This window comes from Bidens hawaiensis, unplaced genomic scaffold (genome assembly GCF_021521415.1).
Source record: "Bidens hawaiensis isolate Kalapana, Puna unplaced genomic scaffold, B.hawaiensis_p1.1 tig00012474_1, whole genome shotgun sequence".
Classification (NCBI taxonomy): domain Eukaryota; kingdom Viridiplantae; phylum Streptophyta; class Magnoliopsida; order Asterales; family Asteraceae; genus Bidens; species Bidens hawaiensis.
The window spans coordinates 94,512-122,388 of NW_027492021.1; the positions used below are offsets into that span (position 1 = coordinate 94,512).

The window sequence follows — 27,877 nt, forward strand, 5'->3', positions numbered from 1 at the left end:
AACAATTTGGAATTATTATTATTTTTGCTTACGTGTTTGAATTCGAAAATCGTTTGTGAAGAAAAATAAAGCAAACGAATAGGTGTGTTACGGGGTATGTCATTATTTCACAAAAATGTCTTGCACAACTTGAGGAACTATAATAACTTGGCACGAGTTGCATATTATTTGCAGGTTGTCGCATTGTTGATGATATCTATTGCTGGTGCAAAATTTTGACTTTGTTTACATGAGTAGCAACTTGGTTTCTTGCCCGTTTGCTTTATGTGTCAATTATTTACCATGTGCTAATTATTTAGCTATTTGTAGTACAATACTTCGTTAAAGTTGTGATTTTTGTTTACTGGCAAAACGGGTTTTGTGGTTCTACACACGGCTCTTGTTCTTTAGAGAAGTACGAAGATTAGGTTGATGCATTTGTTATAATTTGTCTTTCAATTTGTTATAAGCATATAATTGGAATTAGAAAGAATGAATAAAAACAAAACAAAATTAGTAATAACCACATCACGAAAAGTAAAAATAAAAAATATCAACAAAATTCACTTATGTGTTAATTTTAGACACGCAGACTGTTCATATTAGCATACTATGTATTACATGTATACGATATAAGCAAAAAAAATATGTCTTCATAAGTTATGCCATTTTTTTGTTCAAATTTAACATGTGAAGTGACTTTAACGTGTAAAACATTGTTAAGCGATTTTTGTTAGTAAAAATAGAAAGTATGTCGGTTTTTATGGTATTTGAGGGGCCGGATGTTACTATAACAGGTTAGTGACTCATGATGAAACTAACATGACGAGCAACATAAATTTTGTCGATTGTCAGGTCAAGACAACGATGGTGGACAGGACTGTACCCGAGAAATACACAAGGAAGTGAACGAAAATCCATTTTGTGTCTATTGTATGGACGAATATGAGGATAACATCGACCCCAAAAGACATGTAGAAATGAGAAGTCAGATTTGCGCAAGAAAATATTTTCAAAAAGAGAATTGTTTGAGGAGGTCCAAGATGACATGCAGTTTGTAAGATAAACAGCCCGTATCAAACGCGAAGTGCCAAAAACGAGATGGAACACCAAACTGTTTCAACCACATGTCTATGGCAGCATTGAATGAAGCTGATTTGCTCCCTAGTGTGGGGGCATGATCGTCAGTGGATAATACGAGGAGAAGATAAAACAATGGAGAGGTTCCTAATTCTCCACCCAAGCCAGTTTGGACAGATTTAAGTTTGGTTGCAAATTGGCGTTCACAAAAACAACAAATCGTTTAAAAATGGCAAAGACATCTGATATTTGTTTTAAGGGAAAAATCCACATATAACAGGTAAAATGATCAGCGCACAAATAAAATAATTATGTCCATCATAAGAAGTAGCGGAAGCCGGCCCCCAAACATTACAAAAATTAAATAAAAATGTAAGTACTTTTAAAATTGGAAGATAACAAAGATAGTTTCGATGATTTCCCTACATGACAAGCATCAAAAGAAATAATCGAACTGAAAGACAATATTTAGATCACATAAATTGTTAGTCGTAGATGAGGATGCGAGCCGTTGGTGCCATGTGTGGACACTAAAAACAACTTTGGAAGCCCGTTGAATTTGAGGAAGACGGATGGAATAGAGCCCAACGGGTCAAACTCACATAATATAATTTAGCCCAAAAAAGGTGGCCTGCAATCCAATCTATCAACACATATTTAATTTAGCCAAGCCATTTATGGGCTTGGTGTTCATCAACCCTAACTCGTTTTCCTCCATCGCCGTCATGGTACTCGCCGGAAACCCAACAATCTTTTTTTTCCGTTCTCTTTAACTTTATATACTTAATAATAATAATAGTAATAATAATTCTTATTATACGTATATATAATAATAATGTGTAATTAGGGTATAGATCTTGTCGCCGGTGGAAAGAGCAAGAGGACCAAACGGAACGCTCCTCGGTCCGATGATATCTACCTTAAACTTCTCGTTAAGGTTGTTAAAGACCCTACTACCCTTGGTTTGTTTGCTTTCATTTTGATTGGGTTTAATAAGTTTGTTTGCTTTATCGGTTTTTGGTGAGGAGGACTGGAAGTAACTTCAATGCGGTGATTTTGAAGAGGTTGTTTATGAGCAAAGTCAATAAGCCTCCGATTTCTTTATCGAGATTGATTCGGTACATGTCTGGCAAGGTATACTTACAAAACAATATAATAACATCAGTTTTTGATTTGTGTTGATGTTATTCATAAGCTAATTATTAATTCAAATTAGACGAGCTGAGGTCTAGCTCGAGCATAGGCTAGCTAGGTTCGGCTTGTTTACACCCCGGTGTATATGTTTAAGTTGCTGCTTAGATATTTGCTATCGCATTGTTTGTTGAATTTATAAACATCAGTTCTTGATTTGTGTTGATATCATCGTTACTAATCGTCCTCGCTTCTTGCGCCTAGGCCCGTCTTCTAGGCTATGCTCAATATATGGGCTTCTAGTTCCTAGGCCCTCGCTTTTCTAAGTTGGCGACACGTTTATTGATATTGATGACCATCAAGAACAATGATCATTTGAACCTTTACTATTATTAAGTTTTGAACTTTTGGTTTTCATGTTTTGAACATTTTTTTATTCAAGTTTTGGAATTGCATTTGAATCTTTACTCTTTTAAATCTTTTGGTGCTATTAGATAATTTTAAATGTTTTATAATAGCTTTTGTTTTTTTTAAGAATAGTCTTATTTTTCTAATACATAACATATTTTAATTTTTATATTTAAGTGCGCTTTTATTTTCTATGGCCTTCACTTTTTTTGCGCCTAGGCCTTAGGCAAGGGCTATGCGCCATGAGCGCGCCTAGCAATTTGTGTTGTATTATTGATTGGAAAGTGAAATAGTATAGTTTGTTGTTTTAAATACGATTAAATCGTTATAAACCTTGTTATGAACAAAATGAGATGTTTGAATGTACCATTTACGGTGTTAATTAGGGCTAAAAACAATCTAGTTTGTAGACCCATCTACAAAACAGCTGTAAAGAAATGTATTGTTGGATTTGAGATAAAATCTGAAATTAGCTGCTTGTATTTTGCTTTAATCTATTAGTTGTTTGATCCTGATTAGCGAATACTGATTACTCAAGTCGATAAACCAGTTTCAAAGCTAAAATTATGATGCCTCTGAAATGTGATTGTTTTTGTTCATGTATGATTGATATGTTAATCAATAGGCGTTGAATATGTAATATGCAAATCCATAATCAAGAATATTGGTGTAAATTATGAATAATATTGTTATTTAATTTTTATGATTATAAATGTTGTTTAATTAGGACGATAAAATTGCTGTGGTTGTTGGGACGGTAACAGAGGATGTTAGGGTTCATGAAATCCCATGTCTCAAAGTCACTGCTTTAAGGTTTACCGAGACAGCACGCACACGGATTGAGATAGCTGGTGGAGAATGTTTGACCTTTGACCAGCTAGCTCTGCAGGCCCCTCTTGGCCAGAACACTGTATGCTATTCATTCTATATCATCTCTGTTGCTATATGTTTCACTATCACCTTCCGTGTTTAACCAATCAATTAATTTTTACTAAATTTGTTTGTTTGTTTTTTTGTTTTCGTATTGCTTTCATTTAATATTAATAAACACTTTTTTAAGATTATCCAAAGTATAACATCTTGTTCTTCTACAAGCTTATCGCTTTTATAGAAGTGTCGCTGGTGGGCTACTCGAGATCAGCTTGCTGAAAATTCAGATTTTGTTTTACCCGTTAGTTTTCGGTATATAGATACTATTATTTGGATGATTGGTGTAGGTTCTTGTAAGAGGTCCAAAGAACTCGCGTGAAGCGGTTAAACATTTTGGAAAGGGTGCGGGTGTGCCGCATAGTCATACGAAGCCGTATGTGCGGTCGAAAGGAAGGAAATTTGAGAAGGCTAGAGGAAGAAGAAACAGCAGATGCTTTAGAAACTAAGCATTCTCAAAGACTTTTATATTACTGCTGTTTGAAACTTGAATCAGAATTTTGCTATTAGAATCTTTCTTGTGGCTTTTGAATTCTATATTATATTTCAGAATTGTTTTATTTGATGTTGTGATTGCTTTGTCATTTCACTATAATGCTTTTTTCTTAATTGCTAAAGTATACAACTTTTTGAGTTTTTTAATGCTGTATCTATTTTTCTGTTACTTTTTATGAATAAACTAGACGACGTTTAATCCGAGGGGGTCTTTTGGTAGGAGTTGCAACTAGCAAAGAACTTTCAACCAAGGTGGCTTAATCTTACCCCCCAATTACCATTACAAAATCAAATGTTGATTGAATAATCGATTTGTTGTAGTTTATCATTTGTCGATTGAATTAATATGGTCCAAGTGCAATGCAGATTTGAACCGGTTCTATCTAGTGGTACACAAATCGGGTTTTTTTAAAACCCGGAACCGGGTAGGAACCGGTTTTTTAAGAACTAGGTACAAAATGGAACCGGTTCCTGTCAGGAATCGGACCCGACCCGGTAGGCAAATATCAGGAACCAGTGGAACCGGGTAGGGTAGGAACCGGGTTCGGTTTATACCCGAATACCGGTTCCAACGGGTTTTCCTGGTTTAAATTATTTTTGACCGTTGGAAACCAGTTCCAGCGGCTATTTTACCGTTTTTAGACCGTTGGAACCGGTTTTGAATGTTTATACCCACCCCCACTTACTATATATAGACATACTAGGTTTAGAACTTGTTAACCAACTCCCCTAACTTGTTAAACACTTCAATTTCTTGGTAAACCACTTACCATTACCATTGGCAACCAAGATGCCCCAAGGTTTGGGTTCACTATGACCTGTGTGTCATGACCGACACACAGGAGATGGCGCGATGCAAATACTGCGGAAAGTTTTTGAAGGCGACATCGAATTCCACCCTTCGAAAGCATACCAATAAGTATTGCAAGGAAAAAAAGCATTTGGATGCCAAAAAAGGATAAGTCGGGGAGTCGTCCGGCTCTACAAGTCAAGCCCCTGTCGCCGGTAACAAAGCTTGATGGTCTTAGATGGCGGGACGAAAACAACGAACAATGTTTGCTATTTTTAGTTTTATGCTTAATAATGTTTGTAATTAATCGTTTTGCAATAATCTTCGTTGTGTAATGTTCTATAATTATTATATGTTTAAAAGTTAGTTTAAGTGTTTAAGACAAGTTTTTTATTTAACACAAATAAATAACACTTTAAAAAACTTGTTACATTAATTAATTGATTCGTGTAACATAGTACATAAATGATTAGAACAAATACAAAAAATACAAATTAAAATTAGTCGAGTTCTACAACTTCGTCTTCTTCACCCGAAGATTCTTCTTCCATCTCTTGAATTGGACGTTCAAGTGGTATCTTGTCTTCAAAGTTTGTCATGTCTTGTATACGATCCACCGCGTCCAAATGATCCTTTAGGCAAATGCACATCTCTAAGGACTCGGGAGTGAGTTTGGTTCTTCGCATCGATAATATCCTTCCACTAAGTGAAAAAACCAATTCCGAAGCAATCGTTGAAGCTTGGACACTTAGCAAGTCACGAGACATGGCGGAAAGAATAGGAAATTCGTTTTGCTTTCCTTTCCACCATGCCAAAATGTCAAGGTTGCGAACGTCCTCGACCGTTGCACCTTCTACATAGTTTGCTCCACTATATCGGCCAAGTTCACTAGTTGGTGTGTTACCCCTTTGCCGCTTAGCCGCTGACTCACGAACCGCATTCATCATGTTTATAAGCTTGTCCTTGCATGGCTTACTTGATGTTGCTTGCCTCACAAAAGTCGACTTTGAGCTTGGACCATATATTTTGAAGTAATGGTCATAGATTTCTTGAAGGGATTTGTTGAAAGAATCCTTTGCTTCCGTCGACGCCATCGGATCGATCTCGTGCGCACCCATGTTGTCATATATTTCCTCGATCAACGCCTCAACCCGGGTAACATTTATGTAGGGGTTTAAAGTGGCGGCACAAGTAAACACGGGTGGTATTCCTTCAAAATATTTTAGGAACTTCTTCTTCATTGGGTCAACAATGTGCTCGAAAAGGTCATTTTTGTTTTCAAAGTCTTTGAAATTCAAGGAGATGTTGTATAATTCTTGCAAAACCCAACAACTAGTAGGATAGTAAACCCCCGACAATTTAGTTGTTGCGGTTTTAAAAATATCAAGATACTCCAAGAAGTAACCGATATTATCCCAAGCACCGTTTGGAAACATATCGGCTTCGCAACGATCCACAAGCGTTCTATGAAACGCATGTATAGTTTGTTTTTGGGAAAAAGCACAAGCGAGCATATTACAAGTCGAGTTCCAACGGGTTGGAACGTCCCAGTTCGGCTCCAAATATTTTCTATCCACCGACTTGCAATAGTTTTTGTATTCAAGATGTCTTCTTTTTCCACTTTTGAAAATATCTTGTAACATCAACCTAAATAATCTCAAACCGCCCTCCATGGTTTCGTTGTCAAGACCATCTTGAACAATCAAATTGATAATATGGGCAACACATCGAGTATGAAAAAACTTTCCGTAGCAAAGTGGTGTATATTTTATATATAACTTGTCTACCGCTTTTGTATTGTTAGATGCGTTATCAAACGACATTGAAAAATTTTTTTCCCTCAAGTTAAAAGTGGTTATTACCCCATCCAAAATTTCAAACAATTTTTCTGCGGTATGTGAAAACGGAAAGTTTTCAAACGCGATGGCGCGTTTCATCATTTGCCAAGATACCGGATCGATCCAATGCGCGGTCACACAAAGGTACGATTCCGGTAACCCATGGGGTGCCGACCAAACATCGCTAGTTAAGTTGACACCCGTTTGTAAAGTGTCAAAAAAATCAATCAAATCTTTTTTGGCACATTCCCACAACTTTAGACAATGACATCGAAGAGTGGTACGACTTACATGGGTGTAGCGCGGTTGAAGAGTCTCTCTAATCAAGGCCGTCAATTGAGGGTTGTCGAAGTGGTTAAACAGCAAACCTTGTTGAATCACGAACTTCGCCATCCTATCGTGAACCGCTTTCACGTTGTAACGAAATATTGCCCCATCTTTACCCAATTCGGCTTGGACCGTGGCGGGAACTTCTTTCAACGTCTTGCAAAATTTCTTCTCGACGTGCTTCTTTAAAGTAGAGTTCGAATCATGCTTTAAATAAGTGCCACACAATTTGCAACGAGCCTTAATGTCTCCATTAAGCAACTCAACCAAATCCCAATTCCGTTATACTTCTTCGTTGCGGTTATGAGGGAGGATCTTTGCAACTCCGACGTCATCTTCGGCACGAACCGGGTCAATAAAAACGGAGTCGGTAGCCGCCGCCTTTCTTTTGCCCTTGTTTTGGCTTGCCATAACAACTAGTTATCGAGTGGTGGTGGAATGGAAGTGAAAAAAATTAGAGTGAAAAAAATTGGAGTGTAAAGTGTAAACCGATAAGTTTTCTTGATGTTTTTGAGTTGGAGTGGTAAAACAGGTGATCATCCAACCCTTTATATAGTTGTCTAGCTCAAAAACCGGTTCCATCGATAATATAGCCGTTGGAACATGTTCCAACGGCTATATTACCGACGGAACCAGTTACAACGGCTTTTTTTTAGGAAAAAACCCGGCGGAACCGGTTATTTCGGGTAGGAACCGAAATCGGGTTGGAACCGGTTCCGGGTAGGAACCGATTTTTTGTCAAATACATGGGTCCAGGTAGGGTTATCCAGGTACTATAATACCCTAACCGGGCATGGGGTATACCGGGTACGAACCGGAACCGGTTCCGGGTTGGTTCCATCGGTTTGGGTCCGGAACCGGTTTTTTGTGCACGTCTAGTTCTACTGACCAGGGTCAGGTCCACTTAGATAAGAACAGACCGCCATTAATCCACGATCTGGCAGTTACTTTACATGTTTGGATGTCACGATGGGGATGCCGATGATAGTCTAAATAAATACTTCAAGGACCTAAGAAAAATGCTATAGCGTCTAACTAAAACCTATACTATCTATCTCACAAACAATACTTATTCTCATGTTGGAGGTTGGTCACATGAAATTCTATCACTCTTACTTAGGCTAATAGTGTTCTACTGTTCTGTTTTACGGTATAAATATAGGCAAGGGTGGTCAGTTACCTAAGCCCGTAGTTCATCTATCTGAAGGTTCCCTGCCAGAAATTTGTGTTAAACATTCACGCCATTCGTTACTCCTTTGCATGATTTTCTGTTCGGTTGACTCGGTTTTGGCAAACAGGAGTTATATTTATAAACATATGTGTATCTTATAGTTTGCATTTATATAGATTTATAATATCACCAACATAAATTGCTTGTAATAAGCATTTATGTACCAACATTTAACTTAGAAATGATCTTAAAAAACTGAAATGCAAGTGTTTAAAAGAGGTCAAATGTGGAAGGAATATTTGCTTAAATAATGTGTAAAATAACTTTTAAATTGTTTTAGATGCCCCCAATCAAATCAGGTCAGGTCTAAACTCTAAAGTGTCAAAACATATCTTTATTTTTTTCATATTTTATGTAGATTTTTTCTTAGCTTATAAGTATTTACCCTAACCATTTGACTAAGAATTGATATCTTCTTCTGAAATCGACGATGAACAAAAAAAAATGCTTGTTACGGTTGTGAGTTGACGCATGTTCGGCCAGAATCATTGGCGGTATCGACGATAACAAAAACTCGTGCTTTGTGACAGCAGACCAACACGAATTCGGTCGGTGTCGAATGCATCAACACTAAATCGTAAAAATAGATATTGGTTGTTCTCAACGGTACCAACACTAATTCATAGGCTAAAAATATTTTAACAAAATAGAAAAAAAAAATTAAAAATAAGGTATCAAAAGGGTTTGGTGTCATCATGGTAAGCCATTTTTATTTTATTTGTTTGGAACGAACAATTTAGATCACGGATGGATCACCAATCCACCCGATTACCTCCATCGAACCCTTTAAACCGCACGACACAACCCAATAATAGCAATGTGTTTCACATCTATTACGTAACTTTACATAAATAAAATAAAAGTACTATTAGCGTTGATTTAATCTTGTCGTTTTCCATGCAAATTGATTACTTTATCAATCATCAAAATAATAATAATATCTTCTGAAGCCGACAAACCCACACCAACACCACTTCACTTCCTCGGCTCCGTGAACAACATGGACAGCATCCAACACAGCAACATCCTGGTGAACGGAATAAGCATGCACGTTGCCCAAATCCCCAACCAAGGCCCACCAGTCCTCTTCCTCCACGGCTTCCCGGAACTCTGGTACTCGTGGCGCCACCAGATGCTCCACCTCTCCGCCTTAGGCTACCGCCCCAGACCTCCGCGGCTACGGCGGCACCGACGCCCCTCCCTCCGCCGCCGAGTACACCGCCTTCCACGTTGTCGGAGACCTCGTGTGCCTCCTGGACGCCCTCGCTCTCACCCAGGTCTTCCTCGTTGCTCATGATTGGGGCGCCGTTATTGCCTGGAACTTTTGCTTGTTAAGACCTGATCGAATCAAGGCGTTGGTGAATATGAGTGTGGTGTTTAGTCCCAGGCATCCGCTGAGAAAGCCAATTGAGTCCATGCGTCTTATGTTTGGGGATGATTATTATATATGCAGATTCCAGGTCATCTTTAACCATATCATTCGTAAATTAAAATTATGATTTTGGTTAGCAATTAATCGGGATTAATCAGCACCTAGGCCGGATTTGTACAACCATGCTATGCTATATGAATTATAATTGTTATTTACTTATATGAATGCGGTTTTGTTTTCCCCTAAATTGATGGACTATTATCAAAATAATTGAACTTTTTTCCGGATCGGTACCGGTTTGGTAACAAGACAAAATCTTTAATAATTACAATTAAGAGTATCTTAACACAATTTCTACAAAACTTATGGTATGAACATAACATCATACAAGCCCACCTACCCATAATTTGTTTCATGTTAGATTCTCTATCTGGTCACTTAACATTTGTGTATTTTTAATTTCCCTAACCTTCATTTCTTGCATACTTAGTTTGCATGCTTGTTATGTGTTGTTCCTTTTACCTTTTTACTTTGTTGGTAATTTGGTGTAGTTAAATCATTTATGTAATTAGTGTAAGGATAAAATACAAATAGCATTTATTGTGTAAAGTATGCGAACTTACGAAGTGAAGAAAAAGTCCGCGCGATGTATTTTGCTGCACGTAGTAATAATTGCACTACTTTTAAAGTGTGGCATAATTATTATTACTCTACTTGTATTTTGCTGCACGCATTTTGCTCTTTGCTTCGTACAGTTCACACAATAAAAGTGATGTGCACATGATCTCACCCCAATACAATTATATGAACTGATAATATGCAGCAACCTGGTGAAGCAGAAGAAGAATTTGCTCGCGTGGACACTGCATTAGTTATAAAAAAGTTTCTTGCATCTCGGAACCCGGGCCTACTATGTGTCCCTAAAGAAGTCGGGCTCGGGGGTAACCCGAATGCTAAAATCCCACTTCCATCTTGGTTATCAGAAGACGATGTTAATTATTTTGCCAACACATTTAAACGAACGAGTTTTACTGGTGGATTGAATTATTATCGGGCCATGGACCTGTAAGTCATCTTTTCATGTTCTTAGTGGGTTCATGTTGCACCTTATGTTTAAGAGATGTGGAAATTTCGACCCGTTTATTGTTGGGTCACTTTAACCGAACAAACTACCGGACACGAATAATTAAATGATCAGGGTTTTCTTTCTAATTTATGGTCGCTTATAAAATAAGCATGTTCGTGTTCATTTATATTTTTTCGTTAACTTAATTAACAAAGAATTCACGACGTAAACAAACGAACATAACTGAGTTAAAAGTAATGTGAAGAGGAATGTGTTGGGCCAAATATAAATGAACATAAATGAACAGACAAAAACGAATCTAAATGAAGAACGTTCACAAATATAAATGAATGAACGAGCCGAGCCACTCGCAATGCTCAGATCGATAAAAAGCTCGAAACGAGCCGAGCTTTTCTGAGCCCGAGCCTCAAATAAAGCTAGTTTAGTTATCAAGCTCGAGCCTTGTATGGGAATCTTGTTTAGAGTTGTCGAGCCTTGTGTGTGTTTTAGTTTTACCTCTTAAGACTTCTACGTATTAGTTTTACATTACCTAGTCGAGTTCAAGCTGAGCTTTGTCTCATTTATGGTATCACACGAGCTTAGCCTCGTTTAAAGTTTTTCTCAATATAAAAAATAACAAACGTATATTAATTAATGAATAAATAATAAATGAGCCAAGCCCAAGCTTTGAGAAACAACTAACGAGCCGAGCTCAAGCTTTAGAAAAAAGAGCTCGAAACGATCCAAGCTCGAGGTCGAGCCCTCATAAGTCAAAATGAGCTGACCTCAAGCTTAGTCGAGCTTGAGCTCGGCTCGTTTACACTCTTAATCATGCCCGTTCGTTTAACTAATTGAACAACCTTTTTTATTCATGTTTATTCATTTTTTAAATAAACAAACTTCCTGCCAATCGGTTCACGAACTGTTCACTGATCGTTTGGTTCGTCTACAGGCCTTGGTCATACAAGTTGAAAGTCAACCGAAGTCTGTTTTTTTAAGCATACAACCTTTTTAGATCTTTTTAGGGGTATTTTCGTAAATAATCTAGGTATTAATATTGGTCATTATGTTTTCATATTAATGTGCCAACTTAATGATTAAACTTACACTTGTAATATGACAGTAATATGAATTTTATTAGTTCCCTAAGTTGCTATTATTTTGGTACTTATGTTACCTGTATTATAAGTCCGTAATTATAAGCCTATATATAGGGGATTAGCGTTAAGTAGAGTATGATAGTTGAATTGAATATTAGTATGGTAATAATGTTATAACTCTGTTATATTATTCATAGTTTATATTATTTTGTGTGTAATTGTTGTAGAAACTGGGAGTTGACCGCAGCGTGGACCGGTGAGCAAATTAAGGTACCGGTTAAGTTTATTGTAGGGGACTTGGATATTACTTATAATACCCCTGGTGTGAAGGATTTTATTCACAAAGGAGGGTTTAAAAAGCATGTTCCTTTCTTGCAAGAACTTGTGATAATGGAAGGAGTTGCTCATTTTATCAACCAAGAAAAGGCCCAAGAAGTTAGTGAACACATATATGATTTCATCAAGAAGTTTTGAGTTATTATGTTGTTTTTTATAGGGTCCGGTTTAAGGTAATCGACAGGGACGTGTATTATAGTTTGTTCTCGGGTATCGCCATTGAACCGATGGAATAATGTGTGTTAGCTTGTTATTAATTGCTTATAATGTAATGAAAATTTGCGTATAAGTTGTTCGATAACATGGTGGTTTAACTATTTTTTAGCAGTCACTGAATCCATGAAATATTGCATTGGTTTATTTTTTGAACGCCAACACTTGGCTAAAATCCTTGGAAAACTCTCATGGTGCTTCATCCCAGGCTTAAACACGGAAAATATGATACATGAGTAGGATTCGAACATGTGACGACAAATAAAAGAAACCCTTAGATGAACCTAAGTTTAAATCCCTAACCAAACCACCAAAGTGGAAATGGCAAGATGGCATCGGTTTAACCTAAGCTTAAAAACCATGAATATGTGAAAGATTACATATAAATTGTTCAAGAACAGGGTGGACTAACCTTTTATTATTATTGATGAATTGAAGTGTGTGGTACCCAAACTTGTATACTAACTAAAATGCAAAAGATAATGTTAAGACACAAGATTCTAAATTTTAACGGCTTAAAGCCTCAGCTTTTTCCTTGATAGATATGAATCGACCCTATTCAAGACGAGGGTTCTAGACGCAGCGAACGACGAGTCCTTAGTGTAACGTTCATGAACTGTTTGACGGGACATTCACTTACGTTTGTTCTTTCAGTAAACGAATGAAGATAAACAAGAAATTCTGTTTAGAAAATGAACGCAGATGAACATAACAGATTAACAGTGATTGTGTTCGTGAACATTCAGTATTATGTTTATTTACGCTTGCTTATTATGCCCGGTCATTAAAGGTTTTTTATGTTTTTACTTTTTAAATTGTAGTTTACGTCAAAACGTTTCAAATAATTATGTTAAGTACTTAACCTCGTATATATTTTGGGTGATTATGTTAATGGTCGAGTTTCAGAATGTTCGATTCGGTTCATTTGCAACCCTATTTGAAAATACTCCTTTCATATGTTAGTATGTTATAGCGATACCGCTGTTCGACGCCAAATTGTCAACTACCCTAATGCCGCACTTCTTGAAATACCCATAAACTTTAAATATAAGAATAAAGATAATAATAGTTATAAGCAAATAAAATCTGTAGCAACAATACATTTCACTTCAAAGACATAGGCATATGATGCATGAATAAGACATGGTCCAACATTGTGGTAACATAATGTAAAGTCATTTTGAGTGGATCGAAATGACATTCCTTTTTGTGCATTATACATCTTATTATTCTCTGCGAAAAGGTGAAAGAGGTATGGGGTTAATAACCATGTGACTTGACCCAAACTCATGTGGCTTGACCCAAACCCATGTGGCTTAGCAAGACACCAAGGTCCGTAGCCATGTGGATTTTGAAAGGCGTAGGGCTCTATGCATGCAACCCATCAAAGCTTTCTTGACTTCTAGCATCTTATAGCCAGTCTTTCATGATTTTACTCTTAAACCCGTTTGTAACTAGTGAATCTTTTGTAACCTTTCTAGAGTTAATTGGTTTAGCCTTATATATGTACATATTTGTGCGTTTTGGCACGGGTGCGTTAGTGTCATTCTGACTCGGTTCCAAAACAGAATGTTTGTATATTTCTATAATACGTATGAATGTTTTGAGCATTCTCAATCTATTTTCCATCCTTATCTTTAAAATTTAAGAAAATCGCTTAAAAACACCATTCCATTCATTCTTATCTCTATACCTCATCCACATAACTAGGGAAGCCTAAAGTGAATTCCTATATTTAGGGATACACTATTCATTAGTTTCCAATTTCATACAACCTATTAAATGATGACATATATACATATTAGTTAAATCATAGGGGCATAAAGAAAATAGAGGATATGGATGAAGAATGAGATGTGACTACGAGAGTTTTTTTTAAATGAAAGATAAATTTAGAAAATTGTCATCTTTAGTTAAATTATAAGGATAAGAATAATACAAATGGATTGTGAATGCGTAGCTATTCTCTTTTTAGGGAACTATGTTAAATTAAAAGTGATGTAATTGTGCAAAGTGCTAAATAAGGATGGCAATGAGTTGGGCTTGGGACATGTTTAGGTAATCCCAACCTCCTTTGATTATAAAATTTATCCTGGTCCAAAAATACACGTAGGGTATACCTGACCGAAAACCCATCAAGTGGCTATTGAGTTTTTACAAAATATAATTATTTGATTGCATCAGGTAACTATTGATCAATTACCAAAAAAATAATTGCCATAAACAAATGAGACTATGTTATTGGGTAATCAGGTTAGCTAATCCTGCAAATTATAAATATCATACACGTGAAAATTTTCAAAGATCATATCAAACCTCACACAAATTTCAGGTTTTCCTCACTAAATTCGAGTTTCATTGTAATGACAATACCTAGTGCTAAAATCTTTTTCATCAAACATCTTAAGTTACGATTGGTGAGAACGGTAGCCGATCATTTTTCTTCATTTTTGTACTTTTTTCTTTTGAATTATTCAAAAGCAGGACTATCATTGTTTAAAAAAATATAATATATTCATATACATATATATATATATATATATAGAGAGAAGAGATTATTTCAAATGAGAACCCCTTTGAGTTTTAAGAACTCGAAAGAACTCAGTATAACAATTCTTTTTTTTGAAATTCTTTTTACACCGACGTCACTCCATTTGCTCACCTCAGTTTTAATTTTAATTTTTTGTTTTAATTTTGTTTTAGTCTCAGTACCATAACGAACGTATCTAATACTGACTAAATTCGTGTTGACGCTTTGCTGTCGTCCGGGACCAACCGACGCCACACCATTGGCGTACCTCAAATTTTGTTTTTAATTTTTTGTTTCCAATTTGTTTTAGTTCTAATACCGTAATAAATGTAGCTACTATTGATTGAATTCGTGTTGATTCGCTGCTGCAGCATCCGGATTTTAACGACCAATTTTACTGTGCAACGCACGGGAAAATCACTAGTTAATAATAAAATGTGTAGCTTCATTTTCCAAGTTTTAGCTTGTGAATCACTAAGCAATTTTACAGTTTCTCGTCTAATTACATAAAACGGTTAAAACGTTACGTCCATAACTTTAAAACAATGACTTTAGTATGCTATAAAAAATTTACAACACACGTCATTGATCAAGTTTAATTTATTTAGTTAACCATTCTTAATTTTATTATTGAATTTACCAATCAAAAATGTTTCCACAAGTAAAACAAGCCGAGGCACACTTTTGTTCGCCTAAACTTGAGCTCTACTCATTTAACTTAATAGAGTCCTCGGCTTTAGCTCGTCTTGTTTCAAGCTCTAAGTCCAAGCTTAGACTCGACTTGTTTCATTCTTTTTATTAGTTATTTAGTTTATATAGATGCATACCTTATTTAGCCTCTCAGATAAGCCTAGCATTTGAATCTTAGAATCAAGCTCGCTTAAACCTAGTTTGCTTTGAGATATTTTAACGAAATGAAATCGAATAGCTCACAAACAACAGACAAGTCTCATGTGACCACAACGTCCTTTTTCTTTGGAATAGGCAAGACGTACTATATGTTATAATATATATAAAATGTAGCCATGAATATAAAGGGAAATGATTTGAGTTTGAGAGATAAGATGATGAAGCAGTAACAACACATGGGCATCATTCATATGTCACATTCCCATTACAGACACCATACCTCCCGTCTTTTTATGACAATTGTCATCCCTTTTATCTATCTACTCTTGACTTCATTCAATGCCCTTTGTTTTTATCTTATTTTTTATTTTTGAATTTAAAATAATGCACGGTAATGCTTGTTTAAACTTAAAACTCGAGTCTATCGAGTATTGAGTGTAAGTTGAATCGTTGAAATAAACATGGATAGAAAACTCAATAAAAATGTATATATATAAGATTTATTTAATTCACTTACAAGAACCTTTTTTATTAGTTCTTGTGTTGTGGTAATATTTTAAAATATAAATCACACACTCATTAATAATGTTAAATGTTTACATAATGCATTACTCTTGTAAACTAAAGTCAAATTTTCTTCTTAGGATGGCATGAGAGGGCCGCGGGTAGCGCTCCAGGGTACACTGTCGGAACTAGAGGGGTGGTTGGAACTTGAAACCGGAAAAAAAACGCAGGAAAATGGGATGAGGATGATGGTTTATATGATCACTTTGCCCTCAAACTACACACTAGCCCTTTAACTTTTATTTCAAAATCGTTCCCTTTAAACATAATTCTTTAAAAAGAAATAAGTTTAAATTTTAAATAGTTTTCATTCTCACAATTTATCTTTTATTTTATAAAAATGGTAAGCTTTATTTTTATTTTTAATGGTAATTTTTAATTAAAATATTAAAATGGTTTAGGGTGATCGAAATGAATGGCGCTTCCTCTTAGGGTAGGGTAAAACTTAGATGACAGTGCAGGATTGGTCGGTATTAGAATAGTTTGAAATGTTGAAACCTGAAAGATCTACACTACTACCTTTAAACAAAATTGAAACTTCACTAGCAAATGGTTACCTATCCATGCTTCTTTTGTTAGCATTGACACTAATATCATGTTAGATGCATGAATATGTGGCTTATTTATGTCGCTAAAGGTTTTTATGTTAACGGACATTTTTATCTTGGTTTGGAACTTGAAGTTTGCTATTTACTCTGAAAAGCAAGATAACGTGACTGGCTTGTATGGTTGCTGGTATGGTTCCAAACATGTTGATCCATCAACACTTGTGGTGACGATGCTTGGAGCTTGAGTGACTTGCTGGAAGACCCAATGGAGTCTGCCATTGTAGACCTCCTAGCCATGGTTGACCGTATTATGGCATCATGAGTGCTGTCATATGGGGGTCAGTCGTGTTTGAATGCATGACACGTGGTTGAACATAAGCTGGAGGCATGGTGAAAGCGACTCATACTTGGGACTAGGGGTGCAAACGAGCCGAGCCGAGCCCGAGCTCGACTAGGCTCGAGCTTGGCTCGTTTAACTTACACAGAGCTCGAGCTCGGCTCGTTTCAAGCTCTATTTTCAAAGCTCGAGCTTGGCTCGTGAGTAGATTTTCAAGCTCGAGCTCGGCTCAGGCTCGGCTCGTTTACTATATATCAACTATTTTTTTTATATAATTATAATTATCTATATATATATATATATATATAGCTTTAGGTTCAAATAAGAAGTTTGATTTTCCTAAGAAGGCTAGGAATGAGGGTATTTTAGTCTAATACTTTAATATCAAAACCCACTTACTTTAATCTCAAAACCCACTTAAATTAATTTCAAAAGCCCACTTACATAAAACCCAATTACATCTTCACTCATCTCTTACAACCACCACCACTCCACCGCCCACCGCCACCACAACCGTCACCCACCGCCACCACCTCGCCGGAAAAGTCCCAAAAAACACAATGAAAAACACAATGAAAAAAACACAATGGAAAAATACACTATGAAAAAAAAACACAATGATAAAAACACAATTGTATGACACAATGTAAATAACACAATAAAAAAAAATACAATGAAAAATATTATTGTATAACACAATTTTGTAAAACACAATTTATAAAAAACCCACTATTTTTTTTTTAATTTTTATATTACAATATGGTACTTATATAAAAGATAAAAAGACACTCGTTATTATGGTGAATTTGTTTTTCAATAAAAACGTCGTAAAAAAAGTTATGAACGTTTTAAAATGATGGGGGAATTTGACATGTGCCTTGCATGTGAAGAGAGAAAGTCAACAAATGTGTTATTCCTTTTATGCCCTTTGCCTTGTGTTCACACTTGATTTCCCCCTAAACTAATCTCAACCCTCCATATTCAAAATCAATGGACAAGATTACTTTTTATCCTTCTTACAAAAACTATAGTTCCTATTATAACCTAACCCTATATATATATATATATATATATATATATATATATATATATATATATATATTCTATTATAATTTTATGTATAGAATAACATATATTGAGTTATTTTTATTTATTTTTTCATAACATTATATATATTAATTAATAATTATTAAATATATATTTTTTAAAAAATTATATAAATAGTAGGCTCATTTAGGCTCGCGAGCCGGCTCGAGCTCGATAAGTGAAGCTCGGGCCCGGGCTCATTTATTAAACGAGCTTACTTTTAGGCTCGAACTCGGGCTCGGGCTCGATCGAGCTTCTTAACGAGCCGATCTCGAGTAGCTCGCGAGTAGCTCGACTCATTTGCACCCCTACTTGGGACGAGGTAACCATGCTTTCTCCAAGAGGCAGGGACCTCAAAGCTTCCTCCAAAGAGGTAGTTGTAGCCTTGTAGAGGAGAGAACTGTAACTTGTGATAACTGAAATAGTTGTTCCATGGTATATTCTCTCACTCCAGTGAGAGTTATGGGGTAAGCTGACAAACTTACCCTTCCCTGAGGAGAGTTCTAGCTTTTATACCAAGATTTGTCGAAGAGCTAGGGCCTAGAGTACCTTTCATGGTTGGAGAACGTGTAATCAGGCATGGTGGACTAGGTATTGGGAAAAGGGTGACATCAGGCTCTTCAAAGTGGTCTAACATTACCCTTATCCCTTTAGACCGTTCCTCTTGAACATAGTTGTTCATTAAGTCTCTTAGTTGAAAAAAGTCTCATTTAACACCCTCCGGGGTCATTTCCACACTTTCAACCAGAAATAACAAGTCATCCCTTGGAGAAGACATAACCCTTTTAGAAGAGGGTGGTGTTTTAAACTGAAAAGTTTGGGCCGACGGTCCGACCGATGGTCCATCCGTTTTTAGTGAACTGCAGCCGACATCCTCCTTGGAAGAGGAGTTAGAGTTTGGCTGGTGGGTATTTGGAGAAAGACTATTGCTAGGAGTATCCTTTTCAGCCATATGAAATGAATACTTAGGAACAAGATGACTGAAACTACCGAAAATTTGTTCTAAGTAGCCCCAACTCTACGGTGGGCGCCATTTATTGCTACAACAGGTATAGCTACAACAATAGTATGGTTGAATAAGGGTTTAGCCCGGCTTACTACGAGCTCATAGCTTCCTAACTTGCTAAGAACAAAGAAAGACGCGACCATTAGTCTCGCCACAAGAGGGGGTCACCTGCTATCAGCCTCCAACATGATAATAAGTGACATGATCATTAAGAGGTGAATTTAAAAAGTTCCCATATATTTTTAAGTTATTATATAATTTAAAAAGGAAATTGAACAATTGTTAAAGTCGGTTATTAAATCAAGGCAGGCCCACGCATTAAAAGATATAAGCATTCCATAGGACCCGTGTCACACCCCGATCAAAGGCGGCGGAACATGCCGAGGTGTAACGATTGTCTATAAGCACATGACACTAATTAAAGTGACAGTATTTAATAAACTTATTTCATTTCACAACATCGAAAATGTCACATAACAATTATCCATAAAACAACCATAAACAAGATATCACAAAATAATGGCAAATTTGATATTGTTCATTTTTACTAATATCCTAAGGTCTTTGATGTCGTTTTCTTCACAATTATAAATCAACCAAGATGCAAACCTGCAACATTTCATAAAATAAAGTTTGTCAACACAAAGGTTGGTGAGCAATTCATAAGTTTAATCATATTAGTATATAGTAAAGATAGCCAAAAAACTTGCATACGAAACGATAAATAAAAGTGATAATTTGGATAAATAGATATCGCTAAACATATTAGCGACACCTAGCTATAAGGGGATGCCAAATAGTCTAGGATTTTATAGTTATCGTTAATTGCATTACGTTAACGACACCTTGCTATAAGGGGATGCCAAATAGTCTAAGATTTTATAGTTCCACCAACCAAAAGCGATAAACACATAGGCATATAAGCATAGAACACCAAATCGAGCAATTATTTAGGTAAAGTATACAACTACGTTTGTGGTTTAATATTCAAATATAAAGCATTTTGTTGAATAAGTATGAAATGTCACCCCCAAAATAAAAGATGGAAAATGGGGTATGAAGTACTCACCTTCAAGTGGTAAACTTGAAAGATGATAATTTGGAGATTTGTTGGAACGACGAGTTTAACGCACAATGCCTAAAAAGAAAAGAAGTCTTGAATTTAGAAAGGTTGTCTTGAAGGTCTTTAAACAAAATAAATGTTGAGAAATGTAAATAATTAAAGTTCAAGGTTTAAAATGTGACTATTTAAGAATTTATAATAATAACCCTTTAAAAATGTAAGTTTGCTCGAAACCGGGTTAAAGTATCTAACCTTAATATTTACTCAACCTATGTTAAGTAATAAGGTGGGTAAAATGCAAGAATGCAAATCCCTTTGGAATAAAGATACTAAAACGGGTTTTTTTTATCGAGTGTTCGGGTTGTCGGTTCCGGTCTTGATAATTGGTCAAACCCAAAGTCAACTTTCCAAAATATTGAATGTTATGAGATAACTCAATAAAATTTAATAAGACATAACCAAGTATGTAGTTCCATTGTTTTAGAACTAACAACGCACGTTAAGCGAGTGTTCGGTTTTGTCGGTCCAAACTTTGTTATGAGGTCAAGTTGGATCCAACATTTCCAAGTACTTAAGAAAATATTTAAAAATCAATTTGTAACTATTTTTAAAGAAATATACAAGTCTTGATGGCTAAAAAAACACACTTGTGTGTCTTAAGCGAGTAAGAATCGGTTTGGTTCGGTTTCCATCTCACAACAAGTTCATAGTGTGACATCTGCCCCGATCCGACCCGACCCAGGTACCCGTTTCTCTGACCCGATCTCTTTCTTTTATGATTTAATATTTATTTATTTATACTTATACTTTATTTTTAATAATAATAATATATTTTCCTTCCCGCCTCTTTTTCTCTCTTTTTCTTTCCGCCGTCCCGTCCCTCTCCTTCTCTCTTTCCGCCTTGTTTCCCTCTTTTTCTTCTAACTCTTCGCTTGTCCTTTGTTCCTTCCCGCCTAAGGTTGTCTGCGCAGCTCCACGCGCCAGACCCCTTACAAGGAATCCTGCGTGAAGACCACCTGTTACAGCGATACGCGAGACGAACTCTTCTCGCAGCGCGCTAAGAATTATAATTCTTCTCGCAGCGCGCGAAGAACGGTAGTTCTTCCCGCGACGCGCTAAGGATTGTAGTTCTTCTCGCAGCACGCTAAGAATCGTAGTTCATCCCTCGACGCGCGAAGAATTATAGTTCTTCCCGCGGCGCGCTAGGAATTTTAGTTCCTCCCGCGGCGCGCTAAGAAATGTGATTCTTCCCGCGACGCGCTTAGAAATGTAGTTCTTTCCGCGACGCGTTAAGGTTGTTTCCGTCTGCCTTCGCGCTCGCGCTCTCTTGACCTTCTGTGTCTGCCTTCGCGCTCGAGCTTTCTCGCGCTGAACCCTTTGAGTTTTCTTCTGTTTAATCTAGCCGTTTGCTTTTGTGTTGTCTTATCTTTTGTGCTGTTGACCTAATCTGCTTTATGTCTGAAAAGCCACTTTTGGCGCAGCATGCGCACCAACCCCATTGGTTGGCAGAAAAAGTGACTGACATTATCTTTTGAGATCTGCTTTTTCCATGCTTGACCAGTACCTTTTTTCTGACCTGCCCATGCCTTTTTACTGTTCCCTGTCAGCCTTTTTCTCTTTTTCCCTGCTGCCATATCTTTTGATATCTTTTGCTTTTGGAATCTTTTACTTTTTGAGATCTTTTCCCCTTTTTCTAGGGATTGTGTTCCCTATGGTTTCTCTATAAATAATAGTATTATTTTTCCTAACACTACACACACAAAACACTTAATCTCTCATGTCCTCCTCCTTGCTCTCTCTGCCGCCTCCCTCTCTGCCTCCGTCTTCATCCCTGTTCTGTCCTGCTCTTCCGGTAATATATATATATTATATATAATAATTTACTTATTAATTATGCTAACTTATAATCAAGACTTAAAACAGATCGTTAAAACAATAATCTTTAATTATAGGTTAACTTGTGCTTGTTTAAAGTTGGTTCTTGCTTTATCTTACACCGCATCGTTTATCAAGTGAGTAATCTCGTACCTAATGTAACACCCCGACCAAAGGCGGATTATACATCGGGGCGCCACATATTGCTTCATTACTCGCGACACTATTGGTGTCAATATTTATTAATACACATTTTATCGCGCACGCGCAGCGGGGAAAATAAAGAACATAAATCAAACATAAATCAATATATTATAAATTATAACATTCAAACAACATTAACTTGTCTTGATACATTTTAATTCTAGGTCCAAAAGTGAAAACGTCCTACGTGTCCACAAGCTCCAAAACAGCTACTGCAAACCTGAACATGTGTTAAAATAAACGTCAAACACTTGCGTGTTGGTGAGAAATCAAGTTTAATACAATACATAGATAACAATAAATCTGCGCGCAACATGTGTATGTCTGGGTTTCAACAAGGGTGTAATCAGATCGGGACCAACTCTAAGAGACAAGACTGCCAGTGCTCACAATTGAGCTCACAAACAAGACTAACTGTGCAAGTGTAACAAAAGAGAAAATCATAAACGATAGTTCTCCCGTGTTCATCTAATGGTACCATGCGAACTGCGGAATAGACCGGCAAGACGGTTAATGATCCACACATACAAATAAACAGCCAAGTCTACATCCTCAACACATGGGATACTGCGCGACTAAAGTTCATAAACAAGTTTAAGACTCTAAGTTTGTATGAACACATGAACATCCCAAAACATTAAAAGCAAAAAGGGATTAGGTACGAGATTACTCACTTGATAAACGATGCGGTGTAAGATAAAGCAAGAACCAACTTTAAACAAGCACAAGTTAACCTATAAGTAAAGATTATTGTTTTAACGATCGGTTTTAAGTCTTGATTATAAGTTAGCATAATTAATAAGTAAATTATTTTATATATATATATTACCAGAAAACAGAGCAGAACAGGGAGGAAGACGGAGGCAAGAGAGGAGGCGGCAGAGGAAAAACAACGGCAAGGAGCAAGAGAGAACAGGAGAGTGTAAGTGTTTTGTGTGTGTAGTGTTATGAAAATAGTACTATATATAGGTAAACCCTAGGGGACACAAACCCTAGAAAAGATCTCCAAAAGTAAAAGAAAAGATATCAACAGTAAAAAGTTCTGAAAAGTAAAGATATCAAAAGATATGGTAGCAGGGAAAAAGAGAAAAAGGCTGACAGGATTCAGAAAAAGGCATGGGCGGTCCAGAAAAAGTACTGGTCAAGCATGGAAAAAGCAGATCTCAAAAGATTATGTCAGTCACTTTATCTACCAACCAATGGGGTTGGTGCGCATGCTGCGCCGAAAGTAACTATTCAGACATTAGATAGGTTAGGTCAACAGCTCAGAAGATAAGACAACACAAAAGCATACAGGCTGGATAAAACAGGACTAGACTAAAGGGTCAAGCGCGAGAAGGCTGAGTGCGCGAGCGCGAAGGCTGGCACAACAATCCTTAGCGCACTGCGGGAAGAATCACATCCTTAGCGTGCTGCGTGAAGAACTAGAATTCTAAGCGCATCGCGGGAAGAACATACATTCTTAGCGCATTGCGGGAAGAACATGCATTCTTAGCGCGCTGCGAGAAGAGTTCTCTTCACGCATCGCAGGAACAAGATGTCTTCACGCAGGCTTCCATGTAAGGAGTCTGGCGCGTGGAGCTGCAGACATCCTTAGGCGGGAAGAACCAAAGGATAAGCAAAGAGTTAGAAGAAAAAGAGGGAAACAAGGCGTAAGGGCGGGACGGCGACAAGAGGGAAAAGAAGGCGGAAAGAGAGAAGGAAGAGGGACGGGACGGCGGAAAGAAAGAGAGAGAAAGAGGCGGGAAGGAAATATATATTATTATTATTAAAAATAAAATATAAGTATAAATATTAAATAATAAAAGAAAGAGATCGGGTCAGAGAAACGGGTACCTGGGTCGGGTCGGATCGGGCAGATGTCACAGTCTCCCCTACTTTAAGAAATTTCGTCCCGAAATTTATCTCGAAGTAGGTTGCGCAGAGAACAGGTGCGGGTACTTGATCTTCATTTGATCTTCCCTTTCCCATGTAAACTCGGCTCCGCGCTTGGACTCCCAGCGAATTTTCACGATAGGGATACGACTGCGCTTGGTTTGCTTTACCTCGCGATCCATAATCTCAACAGGCTTCTCAACGAAATGCATAGATTCATCAACTTGAACTTCATCAAGTGGAATGTGAAGGTTCTTGTCAGCTAAACACTTCTTGAGATTGGATACATGGAACGTTGGATGCACATTACTGAGCGCGGGCGGCAGGTCAAGTCTGTAGGCAACTTTTCCCACACGCGCGAGAATCTTGAATGGTCCAACATATCGAGGAGCAAGCTTACCTTTCTTCCCAAAGCGGACAACACTTTTCCAGGGCGACACTTTGAGGAGAACAAGATCACCAACTTGAAATTCGAGAGGCTTTCGCCTGCGATCTGCGTAACTCTTCTGTCGGCTTCTGGCAGTCAGCAGATGATCACGGATCTTGGCGATTTTATCTGTTGTCTCTTGAACAAGTTCGGGTCCTGTGATTTGAGTTTCACCCACTTCGCTCCAACAAATCGGGGAGCGGCACTTACGACCGTAAAGTGCTTCAAATGGGGCCATACCGATACTGGAATGATAGCTGTTATTATAAGAGAACTCGATCAAAGGCAGGTGCGAATCCCAATTACCTCCAAAATCAAGAACACAAGATCGGAGCATATCCTCAAGAGTTTGAATAGTTCGCTCAGACTGACCGTCAGTCTGAGGATGATATGCCGTACTCATGTCCAAGCGAGTTCCTAGCGCAGATTGGAGAGATTTCCAAAAGCGAGATATAAAACGGCCATCGCGATCGGATATGATGCTCAAAGGAGTACCATGACGGCAAACAATTTCCTTGACATACAGCTGCGCGAGTTGCTCAACACGGTAGTTTTCACGAATGGGCAGGAAGTGAGCAGACTTAGTCAAACGATCCACTATTACCCAAATGCTATCATGTTTACTTGTTATCAAAGGTAACTTGGTAATAAAGTCCATTGCTACACATTCCCATTTCCACGTAGGAATTTCTGGTTGTTCGAGCAAACCAGATGGGCGTTGGTGTTCAGCTTTCACTTTAGAACAAGTCAGACATCTAGCTACGAACACAGCAATATCCTTCTTCATACCGGGCCACCAATAAGTTATGCGCAAATCCTTGTACATCTTATCAGCGCCAGGATGAATAGAATACCGAGATTTGTGCGCTTCACTCAGGATATCAGCGCGAAGATTCTCATCAAAGGGAATCCAGATGCGATTGAGATAGCAGAGAATTCCACTCAGATTAGGGACAAAAAGTGCTTCCGCGCCACACGCTAACTCGGCGCGAAGGTTACCATTACTGATGGATGCGCGCTGCGCGTCACGAATACGCGATTCAAGGTTGCTTTGAATCGGCGCGAAGTGAAGCTGCGTGCGCGGCAAAATACAGTTAAGCTGGCAGGGTTTTCGGCTGAGCGCATCGGCTACCACATTAGCCTTACCAGGATGATACCGGATCTCACAATCGTAATCGCTGATGAGTTCGTTCCATCGGCGTTGTCTCATGTTAAGTTCCTTCTGATCAAAGATATGCTGAAGGCTTTTATGGTCAGTGTAAAGGATACACTTAGTACCATAAAGGTAGTGTCTCCAGATCTTCAAGGCAAAAACAACTGCACCAAGTTCGAGGTCGTGAGTTGTATAATTCTTTTCATGAACCTTAAGTTGCCTTGATGCATAAGCGATAACCTTGCCTCGTTGCATAAGAACACAACCGAGACCTTGGTTGGATGCATCGCAATACACGACAAAATCATCATTACCCTCAGGTAGCGCAAGAACAGGAGCTTCACACAACAAACGCTTGAGCGTTAGAAAGGCTTCTTCTTGCTTCGAGCCCCAAATATACGGTTTACCTTTGTGCGTCAGAGCTGTTAAAGGCAAAGCGATCTTTGAGAAGTTCGAAATGAATCGCCGGTAGTAACCAGCTAAGCCCAGAAAGGAACGGATCTCAGAAGGAGAGGATGGCGTAATCCAGTTCTTGATTGCTTCAATTTTGGATGGGTCGACATGAATACCCATCTTGTTCACAACATGGCCAAGAAACTGTACTTCATCAGACCAGAATTCACACTTGGAAAGCTTAGCATAGAGCTGCTCGGTTCGAAGCTTTTGCAACACCAACCGAAGATGTTGCTCGTGCTCGGCCTTGGTCTTAGAATACACCAGAACATCATCGATAAACACAATCACGAATTTATCCAAGAAAGGCCTACACACCCGATTCATTAGATCCATGAAAACGGCGGGTGCGTTGGTTAAACCGAAGGACATGACCAAGAATTCAAAATGGCCATAACGAGTTCGAAAAGCAGTCTTCGGAACATCTTCATCGCGGATGCGCAACTGGTGATAGCCAGAGCGGAGATCGATCTTCGAGAAACAAGAGGCACCTTGGAGTTGATCAAAGAGGTCGTCAATACGCGGTAAGGGATACCGGTTTTTAATGGTGAGTTTGTTCAACTCGCGGTAATCAATACACATGCGAAACGATCCATCTTTCTTTTTAACGAACAACACCGGAGCACCCCAGGGCGAAGAGCTAGGGCGAATGAATCCTTTAGCGGTCAACTCTTGAAGTTGACTTGCCAATTCTTGCATCTCAGCGGGCGCAAGACGGTAAGGAGATTTAGCCACGGGGGAAGCACCAGGGACAAGATCAATACGGAACTCGACTTCACGAGCGGGAGGGATACCAGGAAGATCATCAGGAAAAACTTCAGGGAAATCACGCACAACAGGGATATCGCGAAGCTTCTTCTCTTCAGCAGGTTTAACCACATGGGCTAAGAATGCAACACACTTCTTCCGCATGAGTCTTTGGGCTTCGGCGCAAGACATAAGTTTAAGACCACTGGAGGGTTTTTCGCCGTAAATATGAAGATCACCATTTTCTCGAGGTATGCGAATCAATTTCTTGGCGCAAATAACTTCGGCGCGATTCTTCGAGAGCCAGTCCATACCAATGATAACATCAAAGCTTCCAAGAGGCATGGGGATGAGGTCGATTAGAAAATCGTTTTCGTTAAGGTTAAGCGTACAATCTTTAATCACTGAGTTTATTAAAACAGTTTCACCATTAGCCAATTCAACTGAAAAATCTTCTTTTAAGTCATCGCGCGGTCGCGCAAGCTTCTGCTCGAAGGCGCGAGAAATAAAACTTCGATCGGCGCCAGTATCAAAAAGTACAGAAGCATAAAATCCGTTAAGTAAAAATGTACCATTAACTACGTCATTATTCGCTTGCGCTTGGTGCGCGGTTATGTTAAAAGCTCGTCCACGCGTCACTTGGTTCGAAATCTGGTTCACCGGATTCGCTTGTGTGATTTGCACTTGTAGTCTCGGGCACGCGTTCCGGAAATGACTGGGATCACCGCAGTTAAAGCACGATCTGGGTCGTGGGTTTTGGTAGATTGATTGTGGGTTCTGCGGGTAGACTGGTGGTGTTGGCGCAATTGGATTGGATGGGAAGGACTCTACAGTTCTCAGCAGTGTGACCAGTACGGCCACATCGGG

General features: G+C 38.0%; 1 protein-coding gene and 1 pseudogene across 2 annotated transcripts; both read left to right on the forward strand.

Annotated features, from left to right (window-relative positions):
• Positions 1 to 2,069: 2,069 nt before the first annotated feature.
• Positions 2,070 to 4,046, forward strand: LOC143541186 (large ribosomal subunit protein eL18y-like). Its single transcript, XM_077034071.1, has 3 exons — positions 2,070 to 2,193; positions 3,326 to 3,508; positions 3,816 to 4,046. The coding sequence occupies exons 1-3, from the start codon at positions 2,131 to 2,133 to the stop codon at positions 3,972 to 3,974; spliced, it is 405 nt and encodes a 134-aa protein (XP_076890186.1). The 5' UTR covers positions 2,070 to 2,130; the 3' UTR covers positions 3,975 to 4,046.
• Positions 4,047 to 9,206: 5,160 nt separating this feature from the next.
• Positions 9,207 to 12,228, forward strand: LOC143541188 (epoxide hydrolase 1-like; annotated as a pseudogene). The gene is made up of 3 exons (XR_013136719.1): positions 9,207 to 9,666; positions 10,402 to 10,643; positions 11,972 to 12,228. The product of XR_013136719.1 is annotated as an epoxide hydrolase 1-like (transcript).
• The last annotated feature ends 15,649 nt before the right edge of the window (positions 12,229 to 27,877 follow it).

Bases quoted from the DNA above. Each gene is read 5' to 3' on its own strand.
- LOC143541186 (XM_077034071.1), top strand. From the start codon at position 2,131: ATGAGCAAAGTCAATAAGCCTCCGATTTCTTTATCGAGATTGATTCGG. The intron at 2,194-3,325 runs GTATACTTACAA...TTGTTTAATTAG, and splicing joins TTCGGTACATGTCTGGCAAG to GACGATAAAATTGCTGTGGT. The intron at 3,509-3,815 runs GTATGCTATTCA...TGATTGGTGTAG, and splicing joins CCCCTCTTGGCCAGAACACT to GTTCTTGTAAGAGGTCCAAA.